At 28.9% G+C, this 19791-nt stretch overlaps 1 protein-coding gene across 2 annotated transcripts in view; it reads right to left on the reverse strand.

Annotated features, from left to right (window-relative positions):
* Nucleotides 1-1497: 1497 nt before the first annotated feature.
* Nucleotides 1498-19791, reverse strand: part of ec (ubiquitin specific peptidase echinus) — a 277997-nt gene continuing 259703 nt past the window's right edge. For both annotated transcript variants that reach the window (XM_075359861.1, XM_075359862.1), the window contains 7 exons: nt 19423-19746; nt 16657-16932; nt 16038-16267; nt 14612-14765; nt 12297-12393; nt 10576-10806; nt 1498-7590 (listed from right to left, as the gene is read on the reverse strand). In XM_075359861.1, coding sequence (XP_075215976.1) covers nt 3632-7590; nt 10576-10806; nt 12297-12393; nt 14612-14765; nt 16038-16267; nt 16657-16932; nt 19423-19746 — 5271 coding nt within the window. In that variant the 3' untranslated portion in view covers nt 1498-3631. The remainder of the gene's footprint in view (nt 7591-10575; nt 10807-12296; nt 12394-14611; nt 14766-16037; nt 16268-16656; nt 16933-19422; nt 19747-19791) is intronic.

The following is a 19791-nucleotide window of genomic DNA, read 5'->3' on the forward strand; positions in this document are numbered from 1 at the left end:
CGTACTATGAATCTCACACACATAGTCCAAGATCGAGTTTATATATATATATATATATATATATATATATATATATATATATATATATAATTTTATGGTATGCCATACCATAAAATTTATTATATCATATAGTCTTCCACAAGTAGCATATTATAGTCCTGCGCTAGCTAGGCAAGCATTACCTAGATCAGATCTCTGGCAATTGGGCTTGGACAAACTATACAGCTCTTCTTTTGTCCTAGGAGTAGCACAGCAATCTATCCACACTTGATATGGCCTATATTTATATATTTAAAATAATTGGCAAAAACTTTGACAGAGTTCCCCAGCTCCACTGCTGGAACGATTACACAAATTTTTTTTGTAAATGAAAGCATCTGACCCCTAGATATGTCATCAGTGTTTGCCTGCCCCCATTTTTGAGAGATACTGAATAAATAAATTTGATGTATTATTGCATCATTCTTTAAAATTGGCCATTTCAAAAATCAATTTCAATAGTGGATTGAAATAAAACAAATTAAAAAATATAAATGAAATGGAATTTTAAAAATTAATAAAATTAAAAAAAGTAAAATTTAGAAAAAATAAAGATTGCGACATCTTCAGAACATCAGTACTGCAGTGTGGAAGGGATGAGTCCCCACATCCAACTAGCTTCCACCTCCCTTGAATTTAAAATGTGATGAAATTTCTTGTGAAGGAGATCTAGTGCTAGTGCTGTGTCAAGCGCTAGTTATGTATTATAATATACTACTGAGAATAAAATAGTTACTTACTTTTGATGAGATCAGTCACCTCAAGGTATCTTTCACTAAAATATTCTCTAATTCTGAACAAAACACATTTTATTTATGGGAAGGTATATTGTATTTTTAATGTACTATTGAAATTGTAAGCAAGTGTTTCTTATTTATACATTTTTTCATACAACTTATCCCAGTTACTTTAGAGTAACTAAAAATTTTTCTTTTTATTTTTCATTTATTTTCATTACTACATTCTAGACCGATATTAAAACAATGTTCTATTTGTAAGACAAGGAGCAATGCAACTGTTTAGTCTAAATAATGCATGGAAAACTTTAGATGTGATAATAAATTTCAACTTAGTGTATGCATACTTTTTTCTAAATATACAGAAAATAAACAAGGATGTGCTTTTGTTAAAATAAATTTGAATCATTTTAATAGAATCTGTGACAACATATCTGTTTGTAGGCAGATTAATTTTAAAAAATTGGAGGAGATCTAAAGCACTGAAAATAAATGGCTTGTATTTGTTTTTAGAATGATTCTCCAAAGCATAATATGCATGAATTTCACACATTAGGCAGGTGATGTAAGAGCAAATTTCAAAAATATATCTTTAAAAATATCTTCTGGAAGCATACTTTCATGTATTTACAAATTAAATACCTAATTATCATATTTTAATAACTGGTGAGTGCAATAATTTTACCAGTTATGAAAAGGAATTAAACATAAAATGAATTCATAATTTTCTAATGAAAGAATTTTTATTGTGAAAAGCAATCAGGTAATATTTTTAAAACAAAACACTACACTGATCAAGCACTTAATCTATAAATTTTTATGACATAAGCATCAAAAATATATTTTCTTTCTCTTATAAACTCTCCTACATAACTTAAAAAGTAACAAATAAATTTTGAGATCTTTCGCATTTCCACTCTATACACAACATTAAATTTTATACATTTATATACAGAGCATAACTCATAACATAATGATATATTATTTATCACAATCAAATCATGCCTCATTAAACATAACAGTAAGTATACAATACAAAGTGATAGCAGTTACATAAACATTTTGTCACGTATCAGCATACAATGCTGCCATTCTTATATATGTATATTTAAACCTCAATATTTGAAAAAAGAGAGCATCATTTTTATGTTGTATTATTAAAATCCATTTGACATATTAATAAATTCACATTTCACATTCAAAAATTAATAAATTGAAAACTTAACAATAGTAACTTAATCTATATAAAACTTCTATTTTTTTTTATGCATTTCTAATCTAATCAACAAAAAACAATCAATGTTTTTTCTGTAATAATAATAATAATAACAATACTTTGATACTTAACAACAAAATGATGATTTTGACAAAAAACATATCACAATATCATATCTACCAACAATATTGAGCTTATGAACTACTATGCTTGCTCAAATCTCAGCTACTCTTTTTCATCTTACAACTTCTTAGTTCAGTGCATTTCACTATACAGCTTATTCTAAACAACTAATGCTAATTTAATGATAGGTACTTAGTTCTAATATTACCGGGCAACACTTCCCTTGGTATTATTACTGTTTATATAAATTTAATAATATGCAGTCTTAAGGGACAGAAATGTAATATAAAATAGACATACTAGAAATTAAAGTAGATGTAACTAAATAATCATTATGCTCATTTACTTATCTTACTTTAAAAAAAAAAACTGTTCAACAATAAAGGAATAATTTAAACGGCTTTAACAAACCAGTATTATATCACTGTATAATTTATTATCATATAGTCTATTCAAATTGCAGATTGACAATACTTTTGTCATATGATCATGTCTTACATTACCGTATATGATAACCAAATATGACATAACCGTATATGATTACATTTTTGGTGAAGAAAGTAACCCAAATTGTGTATAATAAAGCAATTATCCGAAAACTAATTAATTAAAAAACATTGAGTACGAATATTTCAATACCTCTCCAGAACTTAATGTTTCATTTATATTTTTGAGATACAATGTTTCATTTATATTTTTTGAGATATCTCAAAAAATAAATGCTACAAGTCTAAGAGCAGTTTAGCAATTTGTCTTCAGTTTAATATTAATGATATTAAGTTTAATGTTTCCTGAGATAATGATTATTAACGGAATCTCTATCCTTAACAATATTTTTATATTTTTTTTAATAAGCGTTATAAATCTTCTTAGTAGTTTAAATCCGTGGAGCAACCAGCTGATGCACTGTAGACTCAGAATTAAATCCCCAGAAAATGACACATTTTTAAGTGCTTGCTTAGGAATTACCATTAAAAAAAATCCACTAATGACAGATTTATTGTAAAATTTTTTATCTATAGATATTTTTATCTCATTACTTCTAATTATAATTTTTGGTTTATGAAACTTTAAAAATATTAACACTGTTTCACTTAAGAACTATGCAGGTCATTGACTCATTGATTCTACATAACTGTTTTTTTTTTAAACATATTAATGTTAACTTTTTTATAAAAGTCTGTTATTAAAATTCAGTCAGTTATTATGAAATAAATATTAATCATTACTATTAAATTAATAATAATAATAATAAATGTCTTTTTAAAACTGATGTTCAACTGAACTCATAATAGAAATAATAAACAATTAAACACATTGGTGATAAGAGAGTTAAAATGGAAGTGAATAGGTGGGTACAACTCTAACCTCATGTTCATCACCTTTGTTTACATCTACTTTAATCTCCATAAGTTCTATTATAGATAGCTTAATTTAGTCAGGTACTAATTATATAGACATTACAAATATAAGTAAAAATACTGCAGGCACCTCAAAATAATCCATCAACATAACCTTATGTTTTCGGTATAAATCTGGACATATAAAAATCACAATCTGTACAATAAATACTCGGTGGAATAACTTGCTTCTTTCTGCATAAATTGCATGGATTTGTTCTTAAATGAGAGAGCCCAGAAGGAAGATTCAAACGATCAGTTACTTTATTAGTTTCCATTTGCTTTGGTAGCGGAGGGTGCTGATAAGGAGGATACTTTACTGGAGTTGCTCCTTGTGAATTTTGGGGATTTGATGTCGGATATGATGAATTATGTTGGATATTTGAAGGTACATTAGATGAATTTAAATGACAGTTTGTTTGAGGATTATAAGTATTTGAGTCTGGTAAATGCTGGTAATAACACCTTGAATTGGGTTGAGATGTCTGGGGTTTTACTGAAAGATGATTCACTTGAGACAGTGGTTGGTGTGAACTCACAGCACTTGTGTAACTACTTGTATTTTGATGAGAATGAGAAGGTAGTTGAGAATATGATGAAACAGAAGCCTGTGAACTGACTTGCTGTTGATTCTGTGGATATTGATGCGGTTGGTTTGAATACTGGTATTGTATTCCTAAAGATGAGGACGATGACGATGATGATGGTTGATATGAATGTTGCTCTGATCCGCTGAAGTGAGCTCCATTAGGATTTGGTACTCTCTGATAAATATCAGCTCTTGCCGGTGGTATATTTTGTTTAGGTGGTGGGGGAGGATAGTTGTACTCTGGAGGAGAAAGATCCTGTTGATACATCCCTTGAGGACGGCCATTTCTTAAAAGACTATGCTGATGATTCATCATTGTTGACGGTGCACTTGTTGAACATATTTTAGGGATATGTTCCATTGCCTGTGATATACTTGTTGGATATATTGGACTACTTGAACCTGATGAATTAGTTGCTCTTAATTGTTGATGTATAGGTGTCATTTGATTACTTGGACTGCAACTTGTTGGTGCACTGGATGACAAACCGTAACTTGCATTCACTTCATGTGGCATTTGTATACGCTGGTTATTGTTTTGGTGGTAAATATGTTGAGGATTTTGTTTTCTCATCTCTTGTTGATTATGATAACTAATCTGTTGTATGTTACCACCAGATATTTGTCTAGTTAAAAGAGGGGATTGTTGAGGTAAACCCAATGTCTGACTGAACACTGCTGCTTGACTTGATGCAACATTTTGTAAAGGCAAATTTACAGATTTTTGTTGATATCCATTCACAGAATGCTGTGTACACTGTTGTTGTTGGTGCATAAACTGCGATTGTTGATGATGTTGGTGGCTAACTGGAAGCTGATGTTGGTGATGTGTTTGAGAAATGTTACTATCAGCCAGACCATTCTGTTGAATGGGAAACTGCTTACTCATATCTTGGTGTAACGTATCTTGCTGACCAGCACAGTTATTCTGTTGAGAATTCAGGTAACTGTTATGTATTTGCAATGAAGGATTTAATGTCGATAGATTTTGTGAAGAAATGGAACTTACTGAGCTGGAATTATACTGGCCATTAGTGCCAACATGACTGTTCTGACAGGTGTTAGCAGTAACATGTTGAAAATGATTGGAGTTTTGAACTGGATTTGGTGGTTGTCTGTTCAGTAATGGAGATGGCTGAATTTTAGAGGGCATGGATTGATGATGGCAGTTTTTACCATTGATTATAGCTGGACTGTTATGAGATATATTTTGCTGACTGTTGTAAGGAACACTGTCATTCTTAATACTTTGTTGTGAGACTGATAAATTTTCTAGATTAGCGTTGATGAAATTTATTATTGAGTTAGATTCTCCAATACTTTTCTTTTCTCTAGTAAACTCATCTTCTAATGAACTTTTATTTTGATTTTCACAACCTTTCAACTGCTCTTTATAAGACCATATGGGCGGTTTTTGCCCCATATTACCTGAATCTGTTCTTTTTAATGGAACAACTGACTGCACTGTAATTTCCCTATTCTCTTGTGGAGGTGAGTCCTTATGTAAAACAGAACGCAAAACTCTTTCTAAAATAGGATTTGGAATATAACTATCTATTTCATCTTCTTCAGCTGTAGCAACTAAGACTACCTGTTCACAAAATGTTACATTTTTCTTTTTACCAGACTTTCTCTTCTGTTCATTTACATCCACATTCTGAGTTGGTACTGTTCCTATTAATGCACCTTTAATCTCGCTTTCACCATTTGATTTGGTGTCACAGATTTCAACATGCTTAGGTGCATTATCAAATATTCCATTACTACTTTGTTTTTCAGTTATTTCACAAATTTTATCCATCATATTAGTTTGATGTTCATAAAACAGTTGTTTATCACTTATCTGAATGTTTAATGGAAGTGGTTTCGGTCTTGAATCGCTATCTGATGATAACTGGTTCATCTTGATCTGTTCAAATCTTGATTTTAAGTCTTTAACTGAAGCTGCATGCTGGGTATTACTGTTTCCATTATAACATTCTTTAATTTCATCAACAGCTGAACTGTTCTTTTTTTCTGAATTAACAGTGTGAGAATTTTTTACTTCTATTGATTTAGTTGGAGTAGGTATTCTTGGGCTTAAGGGTTGCTGAACTATATCTGTGCTAGATGTTTGCCCAGTCTTTTTGCCTTTTAAGGCTGCTTGTTTGGCCTGTAGTTCCTTTAACCATGTTTCTCCTCCAATAGCTCTAGCTGCTTCATAACTTTCCTCTGCTTTTCTCTCAGCTTCAGATAAAATCTGCCTTCTCTTCTGCTGTACTTGGGCTAAAAGACTTCCAGGAATTGGACTTGATCTTTTAAAAGCTTCTAATTCTTTATTCTGAAGTACATCTATTGTTGGAGGTGGAGGAAAATCTTCACTAGCTTGCCTCGAGTGTGTAGTTGAATTCAATGGAGAAGGATAGGGTGGTAAAGGGAATGAATTTAAATCAATATCATCATTAGATTTTCCTGGTGATTGTTCTTGATGAACTTGTGCAGTAGTAACTAATGTGTTAGACTGATGTTGCAAACCATTTGCATATGTTACAGATTCCACTTTGAGGTTTTCTCCATAGCTTGCTGGAATATAAGGTAATGACTGAGGTTCCTGAATCCAGTCCTCAAATCCATTTTGTTTTGAATCACTGTGTGATTCAAGACCATGAGGCAAAGGAAATTGAGGTCTTTCTGATTTGGTTAGCTGTGATGTGGTCCGAACTGGAGGTGGTGGTGGTACTTTGGCCATATGAAGCACTTTACTTCCATAAAAGCTCTTTCTCATTAACCTGCTTCTTTCTAAATTTGGATTGCCTGAAAATTCTAAATGTCCTTCAGACAAATAACCACTTAATGTTGGTTGTTTCTCAGACTTACAGTCTAAACTAGAGTCGTCCTTGGTCATTCCTTTAGAAACTAATTCATCTTCTCTCAAATCAGGCATGCTTCTATTCTTCCGCCTCATTAAACCTCCCATCAACAATTTCCTTCTAATTTTATGCTGTTTCTTTCCTTGTTTTGCATCATCTACTTTTGTAGGTTTCTTTGCTGATACTTCTTTTGACAAAGAATTTGAAACAAATTCTTTTTGATTTTTACTGTTTCTTTCTTCACTTCTTGCTCTTTTTTCTCCATCTTTCTTTCCATTTGTTTTATTCTTAGAGCATAAACTTCGACCGGGTCTATCATACATCAAATATTCTTCATCTTCCACAAAATTTTTAGTTTTGGTTGCTCTTGATAGTAAACCTTTCTTGCTCTTGGGTAAAGTAGCATAAATTTCAATGTTCTTATGCGGTGCTGGTTTCTCAGGTGTAATTACTGGAACTTCTCTGGGAATAGTCTTGGTTTGGGATACGGCTGCAGAAATTGAAACAGGACTTGTTAAAAGCTCTCGACTATTTTGTCTTGAATGATTTCCTCCTCCTTTATCTTTTGAATTCTGACGAGAGTGAGACACTCTTCCACTACAACCACTGCCTTCACGACTATGGCGGCCTTCTGCATCTGTAAAATCATATAAACAAACGATATGATAAAAATAATAAAACTAATATCAGAAAATTTTTATGTAGTTCATATAAAGCCACAATCACTTTGAAGAGGACTGGACAGTTTTGTGCCTTTTACTGATACATGAAAACATTATATTAATAATATCAATATACAATTATGATCATTACACTTAAAAATCAGTAAAACTAACTTTTTTGTAAATGAAAGCATCACCCGAAAATATGCATTACATCAACACAATGGCTATGGTACCAGTTATTTGTCCTGTATGAGCATTTACAGCAAGGTGTCCTATTCTACCCATAATTTACCTTCTGTGTGGTAAGTGTATTTTTCATCTATTCTACTGATGATTAATTTTTTATGTCATACTGAGTAATTCTAAAAGTTATATTCTGATGTAAGTAGGATTAACCTTTTTAGGACTGGCATCATGCTTACACGACTGCAGTAAACTGTCTGCACAGACTACAGTCGTGTAAACTCATTTTAGAACTTTATCATTTAAGTACTATCATCGTGTTAAAGTGATTAATATAATTCTTTCACCTACAAGTGCTGCATTTTATTGGCTTTAAAATGAACTATTTCCACTATTGATAGGTTGCAGCTAACAGCTGAAACTAGGGAGAATAAGATTATGTTACCAGCGTTCTAAAACTTGGTTCTGTAATTTTTGTTGAACTTTGTTAGTAAACATGTCCAATTCGTCTCATTCGTGTCTACAATTTATTTCTTCTCATTAAAACTCTAATAACACCCAAAATTATTGAATATGTAGTGAATGACACAAACACATATTTTACCCAAATCTCTGAACAAACTGATCTTGCTCATTCAAATTTACAGTGATGGAAGTCAACTGACATAGACGAAACGTGTACATTTAAGTGTTTGATCATGCTAATGCCAAGAAATAAGAAAAATTCTATAAAAGAGTACTGGTTAACAGATAGGGTATTACATTCTTCAATATTTTCTGAAACATTGACTAGAGACAGATATTTGAACATTCTTAGAATGCTCCATTTCGCCAATAATAAACCACACAGCTTCTGTCTTTTCAAAATTCAAGAATTATTAAAATGAATTGAAAATATTTCTCAAATGTGTTTTATCCTTTTTAAAATATAGCAATTGACGAGTCCTAGTTTTGTTCAAAGGAAGACGTAATTTTGTTTATATTTATAATAAAAATTGTTTTAAAATTTCTTTAAAAAAAGGTTAGTCCCAAAATGTTTATAATCGTTGGAGATCTGGGTGAGCGGTACCACACTAATTTAATATAAAATCCACAAATTTATAAAATTCCTTCAGTGACTGATAGATAGTGTTAAAAGAAGCGAATGCATAACAAAATACAGGTATCCTATAATGTACTAATGAAAACACAAAAATCAGACAATAAGGACTTGTAAAGCATGAATGAAAATTATATGCATTAAAAAAATACTGCAACCAATGTGTCAATGTGTGCTAAGGGTTATTATGCCTTGTGAGTAGAAGAATTTGCAAAATGGTTGTTTCAAAAATTTATTGTTATTGATTTTAAAGTCTACTTAATGTAATGTATATTTGTAAATTTTTATTTAACAATCTACAGCATATGGTTATATAATACTCATTTTTGTAAAGCAAAAATTATACTTTTAATTAATAATTAAGTATAGTCATTTTATAAACAGTAATAGCTTTAATATGATGTCACAATAAATATTGCAGAGTTAAGGTTCATTGTAAACTGGAGATTTTAGGTTGTATGACAAAAATCTCCAAATCATTTGTAGTGCTGTTGGTTTTAGTAAGTTTAAAATATAAAAAAATACAATTATTAAAAAAAAAATATTTAAGCTGTTACTGAGAAAAAGCTTATAGGTAAATTTCAGAGTCAAGTGACATTTTGGTTTATAGAAATAAGCCCATTCTAGGTAAAATAATATCATTAAAATTGATTAATTGGATATTAATCAATTTGGTTGAAGATAATATAAATAAGAAAAACAAGTAGGTTGTTGTTAATATTAAATGAAAAAAGAAAAAGTTTTTCTTTTAAATATTTCATAAAGAGACAAAACACAATAACAATTCTGGTTTACCAAGAACCTGAAAACAAAGTTATAACAAACAATAGTTAAGAATTAAATAAAAATATTAAGAGATCAGAGATATCAGATAATTAAAAGGTGGAATATCTAGTTAAAAATTTAACAAAAATCTATATGGAAAGTAATAAATTAAATGAAAAAGTGCTGACTGATTTAATGATTGTTTTAAATCATGCTTTTCATTTTAATTATTATATTTATTCTAGAAGTACCACACAAACAAATTAGTTTTTTTTAAGGTTTACATTTAAAAAAGAATTATAATATATTTATTCAATATTTATTATTATAAACATGATTATTGGCATTAATTATTTCACCATTATTATGTATCTATATTCATAAATGAATATAATTCAGAATAATAATTTTTTTTAAATATGGCTATAAAATAATCATTAAATCAATTTTTAAAATTATTTTATTCACACAATGTATCTCATGAGAATATGACACTATTATGATCTCATTTTTACAATGTACATTTACAACAATATGTAATGAGCTGCTGAACTCATTATCTGACATACCATAGATGAATTTTATGTATTTATATTTATCATATTTCTGTTGTGGTGACTCAGAGGGGTTTCCATCCACCTATTTTTAGTATATCATTAAGAACAAAAAAAAAACTATATAGTTGAATATAACAATAATAATTACATATTAACCAACTCATAATATTCCTTTTAACAACATGAACATGTAGTTAAAATAAAATAAAATTGTAATTAAGATAAAATTGTTTCTAAACAACTTGAGCATCACTCATGTGGTGTTAACAAATTACAAAAATTGATGGGCTTTGAGTTATTTCTTGTTTTCTTATTTCCTTTTTTTTTAATTTTATATTTAAAAGAAAACTTACGTTTATTAGGCTCTTCCAGTTTTTTATGTAGACTTCTTGCTCTCATAATGCATGTGTTATGTTTCATTCGAGCAGCACTAGCTGTCTGAGGGTTACTGTATGGAGCATCCATAGCTGCCCTAGCTTTACCAGCGGCAGCTTGGCATAATGATAACGCTGTAACTAAATCTTCTGCTTCTTCTGATTTACCTAGTAATTGATCAGCTTCACGACAAAGTCTCTCACAATCGTCTGTAATAAATTAATACAATGTATTTAGAAAAAATGTGACAGTATCAAAAGAAACATTTTACTGGTACAAAAATTCATTTATGACTACGTAACTCAGAAGAAAAATGTTTCATTATTATTAAAACTGTGGGAATTACATTAAAAATAAATATCTTCAAACTGATATACATTATAGAATTAATTTTAATTTTTTTATTAATAAATTAAACGTAAACGTAATGGCTTACTTTACTTAAGTCAAAATACTTTCAAATTATTATTTATCAGTGAACTAATGGTATTATTTTGTTCCAGCTGAAGTTATTGCTGGCCGTTTTTAAATAAAAGATTTATCAAAATAAAAAGATTAATAAATTTTAATAAAATATTACAAAAGCTAAATTATTTATAGTTTTTTTCTAAATCATCAAAGTAAGTATAATCTAAATGTAAAATTTATGATCAAAGATATTTTGTTCCTTTTGAAAATAAAATTATTGTTTGCATAAAGAAGGATCTAAGCAGAACTGAAGTACTTGTTTGAAGGTGACAGATAACATACTTAATTTGAACAGTGTACAAGGTGTGATAAAAAAATACGGTGAATAATTTTTTATTAAAAAAAGTAATAAGGTTACATAGAATTCGATTTAATCTCCTTCAAAGTACTGTCCTTGGCTAGCAATGCACTCATCCCAACGTTGATTCCATGACTGGAGGCATTTCTGGAAGGCGTCTTTCGGAAGGGCTTTCAGCTGCTCAGTCGTGGCACTCTCAATGTCAGCAATGGTGTCAAAACGTTTTCCTTTAAGCACAGTTCGCCTGTTTAAACGAACCATTTTCAACACTTTTTGCACATTTTCAAATCTTTTTGGGGTTACTGGACGTCCCGCACGCTGCTCGTCTTCAACAGACTCATTTCCGTTTTTAAATTGGTCATACCACTTGTACACAGTCTTCAAAGTTACCACATTATCGCTGTACATCGATTCTAAAATTTTGTGAGCTTCTTTGGCACTCTTTTGCAACTTAAAACAAAACTTAATGTTAATGCGTTGTTCAAAATCCATGTTGCATGACAGACACAATAAACAGAACCTCACTCTAACGGCTCTGGCAGCTGACTGGCAAGCTCGAACGTGTTACAACTTGTCCCTGCCTGTCTCAGTTGATCACGCTATTGGACAAATTACAGCATATGGATGTAGTGTTGGCTGTTGCCGCTATAAAAATTCATTCACCGTATTTTTTGATCACACCTCGTATATATAAGAAACAAATAAAACACAAATAAATTTAATTTCATATTTAAATCTTTTAAACTGGCATTCAACTATGTTATCTATATATTAATAACAAAATATTAAACTACTTAAAGAAGTGTATAAAACAGAATGTATAATTTTTGGTGAAGAGTGTTAATTTTAGAATATGGAAAGGTGTATATTTAAGGTGATAATGATCTGAAATTTAATTACAAAGTAATTATTGATTTAATAGTAAGTATTTACCAGATTGGCTGTTTTGTAGAGAGTAGATATCTCCATTATGATGGTTAGTTACAATTCCACAACTTGGTGACTGATGCCCTTCAGGGATCTGAGCCAGCTGAAATAACAATACTTTGTTAGAAAAAAATTGAATATCTTTATCTTAACAATAAAAAAAATTTGAGATCTATGTTTATTATAGAATATAATGTAATCCACAATATGTAGATCACATGAGTATGTTGTATTATATTAAAAAAATATTGTAACTATTCAAAATCTTAAGCTGAATACTTATCCTAATATAAATAAATCAAAAAAAAAAAAAAATCCTATTTAGTTAAGAATTAATTTTATCCTAACTCAATGTAATGAAAGATGAAAAACATTAACGTGTAATGTAATAAAAAGAAAAAAAAAGAAAGAAAGAACCAAGACAGAATTTTTTATCCGAGTGCAGTATACAATTTTTTTTACTCTAAAAAGCATTTAACATTTTATATTAAATAAGCAAGTTCTGCAGAACTTTAGTGTTTATACTTTGTGGTCATCTGTACTATAAACCACTGAAACATTTTGCATATACATAAATTAACTTAAAATTACATTTACAATTTGTCTTTCACCACCAGTTTATCTTTCATCAACATTGGTGGTAAAAGACATTACGATTTATTTTGGTTGATGAGAACTATATTTATTTGAATGAAACTTCACATACAGCTTAACACAAACAGAAACTTAATATAATCATGAACTAAAATGTCCTAATTATATCTACTGACATTAAAACTAGTAAATGTTTGGGGAAAATTGTTTTATGAATGCATTAATAAGTTTGTTGCAAGAGTTTATTCAATGTGTGAATATATGTGTGAATATATGTATAAAAAAGATGTTCGTAAATGCCCCATGAATCACCATTTGTATGAGTTTGAACTAGCAAATACAGATGGTTAATTTCCATTGCAGTAATGTAAAGTAAAAATATCATACAAGATTTAAATTATCCATTTCTATCTACTTTTTGGCTGTCAGATTTTAATTAATTAATTTTTAAAGTCACCTATGTTTGATAACAGTGCTCTCTTAAATTTTTTATCTACTACTTGTTTTAAAGAATTTTCTCATTCATCTTCTCTTGAAAGTAGGATACCAACAATTTAATCTATTGTTGAAATGACTGACAAAATTGGACGTTATGAAAAGTTACAATATTTAATGACATCTAATATTAGTACAACAGTAATAATGTCAACTAAGGAAGATGGAATTAGTCTGTTCACATTATTACTAGAGCACTTTAATCAACACCTACTATTACCAGGAATTTCAACTGTTGTGTTTATTTTAGTACTCACATTGAATATTATATTCTAGTGTTTAGTTATATTTGTACTATGTGAAAATTATAAACCTAACCTAAAATAAATATACTATGTAGACATAATAAGAAATTTAATAAATTTCAGTTTTTTGTGATATTATTTAGTTGTTATCTTTGGTTTATTTTGATATTTATACACACCATATTGTAATGAAATACCAAAGCATAAAGATGAGGTAGAATCTTGACAACTTATTAGTCTTAGGTGTTATAAAAATATGAATGAGTTTTATCTGTATGTAATGAATGAACATTACATAATTTAAGGAAAAAATAAATATTGCATAAATCTATATATTAAGACGGATTTAAGAGATCACCTGCAATTCCAGATAGTAATAAATTTAATTCAGACAGTCAATGACCACTAATACATATTGGTCATTGAGAGAAAAAGAAAACTGCCAAATTTTAAAAGGTAGTGAAGGTTTATAAAACTTTTATTCCTTCATACCAATTAACTTTAGTTCTAATCCTTTTAAAAAGATAACTGAATTTTTGAATCCTGAAAATTTAATTATAGTAAAATATTCTAAAGACATATATGTAAAAAATAAATCCACAAAAACTGTCACCATCAAAACATAATGTTTTAAGTTTTGTTTGTGATTGAACAAATAAAAACAAAAATATTGAATAAATATGATTGGTTTTGTTAACGAAAATTCAATGACTAAAAGTAAAAACAACATCAATTTCTATACAAAGATAATTTTTTACACATTATGAAAATTAGTAAAATTCTACATCACTGACTGAAGAGAATGTTAATGTAAAAATGCAAACATTTTTCAAATCTCAGTGCATATAAAAAAATTTAATGTTTAATGATAAAAGTAATCTTATTAATTCCATCATTATCAACTTAATTTAGACACAAACTTATTCATATCAATAGAATTATGAATATCTAATAATGAATAAGGCTTCATTTTTTTGCAAAACTTACCTGCAGATTGTGTTTTAATGATTGTTGTAATGGAAGACTGTCATTGGAAGACAAAGAGTATGAGTCATAACCAGCATCACACGGTCCACCACTGGAACTTGATAATTCTCCTGGCTTTAAGCTGGTTGGACTACGGGGAACGCTATTGGTACCTCTGAATAAAAATAAATAAATAACCTTTATTATAATACTTATTTAAGATGAGTTCAAAAAGGAAAAATCAATTTCCTTTTAATTTTGTTTGTTTTTCCATAAAATTAATCTAAATAATTTCCTGTCAAATGAACCAAAATAAATTCATATTGAAGAATTACAAAAACAAACTGCTTAAAAATTATACAAATTGTTTTCTTTGTTTAGACTGAAAGGAAGATCCCAAATTTGAAATTTATACGTATTATGACTTAAAGTCACTTGAACAACATGTATTGCTGACAAAATGTGATAATACTTTAAAATTATTAAATGTTACCAAAATTTTGTTAATCTAAAATTAATTATTTTGAAAGTGGGTAGCAAGAATTTAACAATTTTAAATGTGTTGCAAAAACAAAACTTTTTATCAGAAAAATAATATAAAGTTAGACAAAATTTTGTAATTTGTGTTTAAATCTGTAACAGTTATTCCCTTACGCAGGTGTTACATTTTTTACTTAAATAATTATTATAACAAAAAAAAAAATCAACTGTGCCTTAAAATTTAATTATGTCAATGATGACAGTGCAAAAAAATACAATCAGCCTGTTTACCTATTGCTCCCCAATCTACATCAAAATTAATTATTTTCAAAGTATGTGTATTAAATTTTTAATGAAATTCCTGTTCACACATTGCATATAGTATATGAAATCAGTTGCTGAAAAAAGTATAATAAAGCAAAACTCTTTCTCTAATTCTAAGGAGAAGCAACTGATTTTTATTGCTATTTATGATAAAACAGAAACTAAATATTAATACTGTAAAATTACCGATATTAATGCTACAAAAAAAACAAACGATCAATGCTAAGACAAGTAAATAATTATGCTTTATTAATTTATTTATACATTTTATCTTCATAAAAATCTATGCAAACAGAAGTTTAAAGGTTATTTTAACTTTTTATTAAAAAAAATTACAGGCGATGATAACGCACAGGCGTTTTTCGCCCCCCCCCCCAAAAAAGGAGTTTAAAGGAATATGATTTAATTCATAATGCCTCTCATGAGAAATTACCTAAATTTTGGATTTTATCCCTAATAAGTGAAATAACTACACAAAAATGACTGTACTGTAAGACAGTTTATATCTGATTTATTAATCTTAGTCACCCTGGAACATAATAATGTATAACTTTAATCTCACACAAAACACTTTTATAATTACAAAACTATTTAAATTGGTAATTCTTTAACATTTTACTTATATTCTGATTAAAAATCTTACCGAAGTTGCATTTTTCCAACAAAGTACTGGTAAGGATTTTCTAAAGAAGTAGATGATGATGACGAAGCACTATTTCTATCTCCACTCCAGTTACCAGAATCACGACGAGTAAGTTCTACTCTAGGTGGATGCTGATAGTTCTGCGTTGTATTCGGTCTTCGACCAGGGCCAAACATAGCAGCTTGTAAATGAGTAAGATTCTGATAATCATTTGTTGTAAGTTGTGGACGCTGTAAATTTAAAAAACATTATAGGATAAGATGAGATTATTAGATGCATTTATCTATAATCTTTAAACAATCTAAAATTAAAAGAAATTATTTAATCTGAGTGTAAATTTAGGTACAGTAATAAAAGTATTTAACTATTTGTCTAGAAAATTGGACACAACAGATATTTATTCACATAATCAAATTTATAATATTTTCTTAGAAAAATTTAATAAAAATAATAAAGTGATTAAAGTATAATCAACAATTATAATTCAATTCATCCTCTCTATATAAGGTAAAAATCCTCCATCTTATTAGAAAGTTCATTGCATACTTCATTTTCTTGTATTATCCTTGACAAAAAAAGTTAAAAATATATATGATAAAAATAGTACTCTTTAACTTACGCCTCTTAATGACTCATGGGTTTGCTCAGGATTTGGAGTAACTGCTCTTCGCTGATTAACTGTTCCAAGTCCGCTTGGTTTTTCTGGGCTTGGAGTCAATGATCGACGACCTCCTAGAATTGATGGATTAATAACAGTATTTGATTGCAGGCTTGGAGGTTTAGGTGCTCGTGTTACAGTCTTAGGAGCTGCACTTGCATCGATAGGTGTTCCCTCAGGTGTTGCAAATAGAAGAAGTAAGGGTTGATAACGGCCACGGCGACATTTTTCAACCACCTGAAAACAAATATTTATTACAATTTGTTACATCTAAGATTTTGATGTCAGATTATTGAAATAAATTAATATTTATTTTATTTAATGTTAAGCAATTATTTTTTTGTTGAAAAAATTAAATATTTAACAAGTATAATTGAATATTTATTAGGAAATATACATCATAAAACAATGAAATTTAATTATAAATTCATTTTTTATATAATCATTGAATTATAACTGAAAAAATTAATAATAGAAAAAAAATATATAATGAAAATCAAATTTTGATATCCATCATGTTTTACGTTTAAAAATTTTTAAAGATTGACTACATTAGACATTTTATTTTAAGGTGAAAGATGTAAATATTTTACCTTTCTGAGTTACCTCTTGCTTTTAATTGAGCTTATTCAGAAACTACCACTGATAATTCTAAATATAAGTGTGATTGGATGTGATGGTGTTTAAATTAGGTTTAGACAGATAATTAATTATTCTTTATAATGATCAATAGCACACATAAAAGCAACAGTAATATTAAAAACATTCACGTTACTAGCTGCAATTTCAGAAGAAGCTTAACTTGAAGGAAACTAGCTTAGACAACTAGTTGAATTCTTATAACTTTCATCCTACAATTTGAAATTTTCTAATAAAATCTAATCTGTTTAAAAAAACATAAATTAAGAAGTAAAGACAAAAATAATTAATTTATCGTGATAAATTTCAACACAAATAGTGAAATTCAAACTTTATTGGGTTAAAAATTCACTTAAATTTAAAATGAACATAATGCATTTATTATCAATAAAATTGCGAAGAAACTGCATTTAATTTGTTTATGTACTCTTCCTTCACTGTTAAGAATTTTCCCAACATGAAAAGGCAATCTTATTTTGTTTGATCTGGCTTGTTTTTTTAAAAAAATTATTGAAGGTCTTGAAGTAGTATGAAAGACATCAGAAAGTCTTAAAGATGTTCTTAATGTACCGAGCAGAGACATTATATGCTCTAACAAAGGACGCTCTGAATCCCAAACAACTCCTCTACTGAGACAATTTCTGGCCAATTTGTTAGTGTTTTTCGAATCTGTATCTTTGCCACACAGACACTCTGAAAAACATATTATATCAATAAATTATTTATAATCCTGTATATTCTCAGATACAGGATTATATTCAATTCAGTGAAGAAGGCAACATGAAAATACTTTTTTTCCAGTTCATTGCTCATTTCTTTAAAAAGATATGCTTGGGATGTTTGGTATTCTTGGGAATTGCTGTACAATTTTTGGAGTGACTTGTGTCTCATTAGAGTGCTTATAACTTTTGGTTGTAGCATCTACCATACAATTATTATGCCAAATATTTTAAACTGCAGTATACTCTTTCACTGAAATTATCTTTTAGCATCTAGAATATAGGTCATGAAGTTTATAATTTAATTGCAGAAATAAAATAATTAATATATCTAGGAAAAAATTAATATGCAAGAGATAAAATATTAAAATATCAGGATACTTGGCTTTTTTTTTAATCAAATGAACAAGCAAGATATTAAAAAAAATCACAAACTGTGAAAAAACTACGAATTATAATAGTTAACTATTATACTTATATGTATTATTAGTACAGTTAATTACTACGTATTCATGTCCATTTAAAGAATAATTAGATTAGTTTTTCTATAAAAGATGAAGAAGAAAATTATACTATTAATGATGGAAATATATGCTGCACTTCAGAAATAGCATAGGGATTAATTTTCATTGGGTATATCCTTATTAATGATGCTAAAACTAATTTTTTCTGAAGTTTTCATAATTATCTTTTTAACTTTCATAACTACTTGTTATGTCTTGCACTGTGAGGTGAGTCTGAAAACACGTTAATATTCTTAATATTTTCTTTCCAAGGTACTGTTATTTTGGTTTTCCAGATTTGAGAGAATGGAGTCTATTTTATGATCTTTTATTTTCCTCTAATCAACATAATTCAACATGTATCAGAGTTAACCTTCTTGTCTGAAAGGGGAACAATTAGGAGCCTGGTCAAACCAAATACATTTTAACACTATCTTCTCAAAACTGGTCCTAGCTAAAAATCTGTTGAAATATCTAGTTAACAAGGTATATTGGCCTGACACTCCATGAATATAACAAGTTACAGATACACTCATTACATGAACAAGGTATGTGCACATGTCATGGGCACAACTCAAGAAAGCTAAATTAAAGTATTTTGAGGCTTTTGTTATATACACCACAACAAAAGCCTTGATGCATATTTCATTAAAATTAGTGTAGGCATTCTGGTATTTGGTATTATATGGTATAAACAAATCTGATAAATATACTATCAAAACACATTATCTTCCTTTAAAAGATGTAATAAGAGAAACGGTTTTTAACTAATGGAAGATGTTAAATAATAATTTAATAAGGCAAAGAAAATATAACATGAAGAATTGTTTAGAATAAAAATAAGAATTATATAAATAAGAACTGACCTGTTCCCAACGTGGTCCAACTTCACGTACTGTGGCATCATCAAAATATATCCACACTCTAAGTTTAGTGTGAAAGAAAAAGGTAGAATAATGTTTTCCATAGTAAGTGACAACTCCAACTAATTCATGAGGATGTGCAGATGCAGGAGGTCTTGAAGGCGTATGAAAGACATCAGAAAGTCTTAAAGATGTTCTTAATGTACCGAGCAGAGACATTATATGCTCTAACGAAGGACGCTCTGAATCCCAAACAACTCCTACTGAGACAATTTCTGGCCAATTTGTTAGTGTTCTTCGAATCTGTATCTTTGCCCCACAGGCACTCTGTAAAACATATTATATCAGTTAACTTTTAAGAATCTAATTTAC

The sequence above is a fragment of the Lycorma delicatula genome, chromosome 3 (assembly GCF_047948215.1).
Source record: "Lycorma delicatula isolate Av1 chromosome 3, ASM4794821v1, whole genome shotgun sequence".
NCBI lineage: Eukaryota > Metazoa > Arthropoda > Insecta > Hemiptera > Fulgoridae > Lycorma > Lycorma delicatula.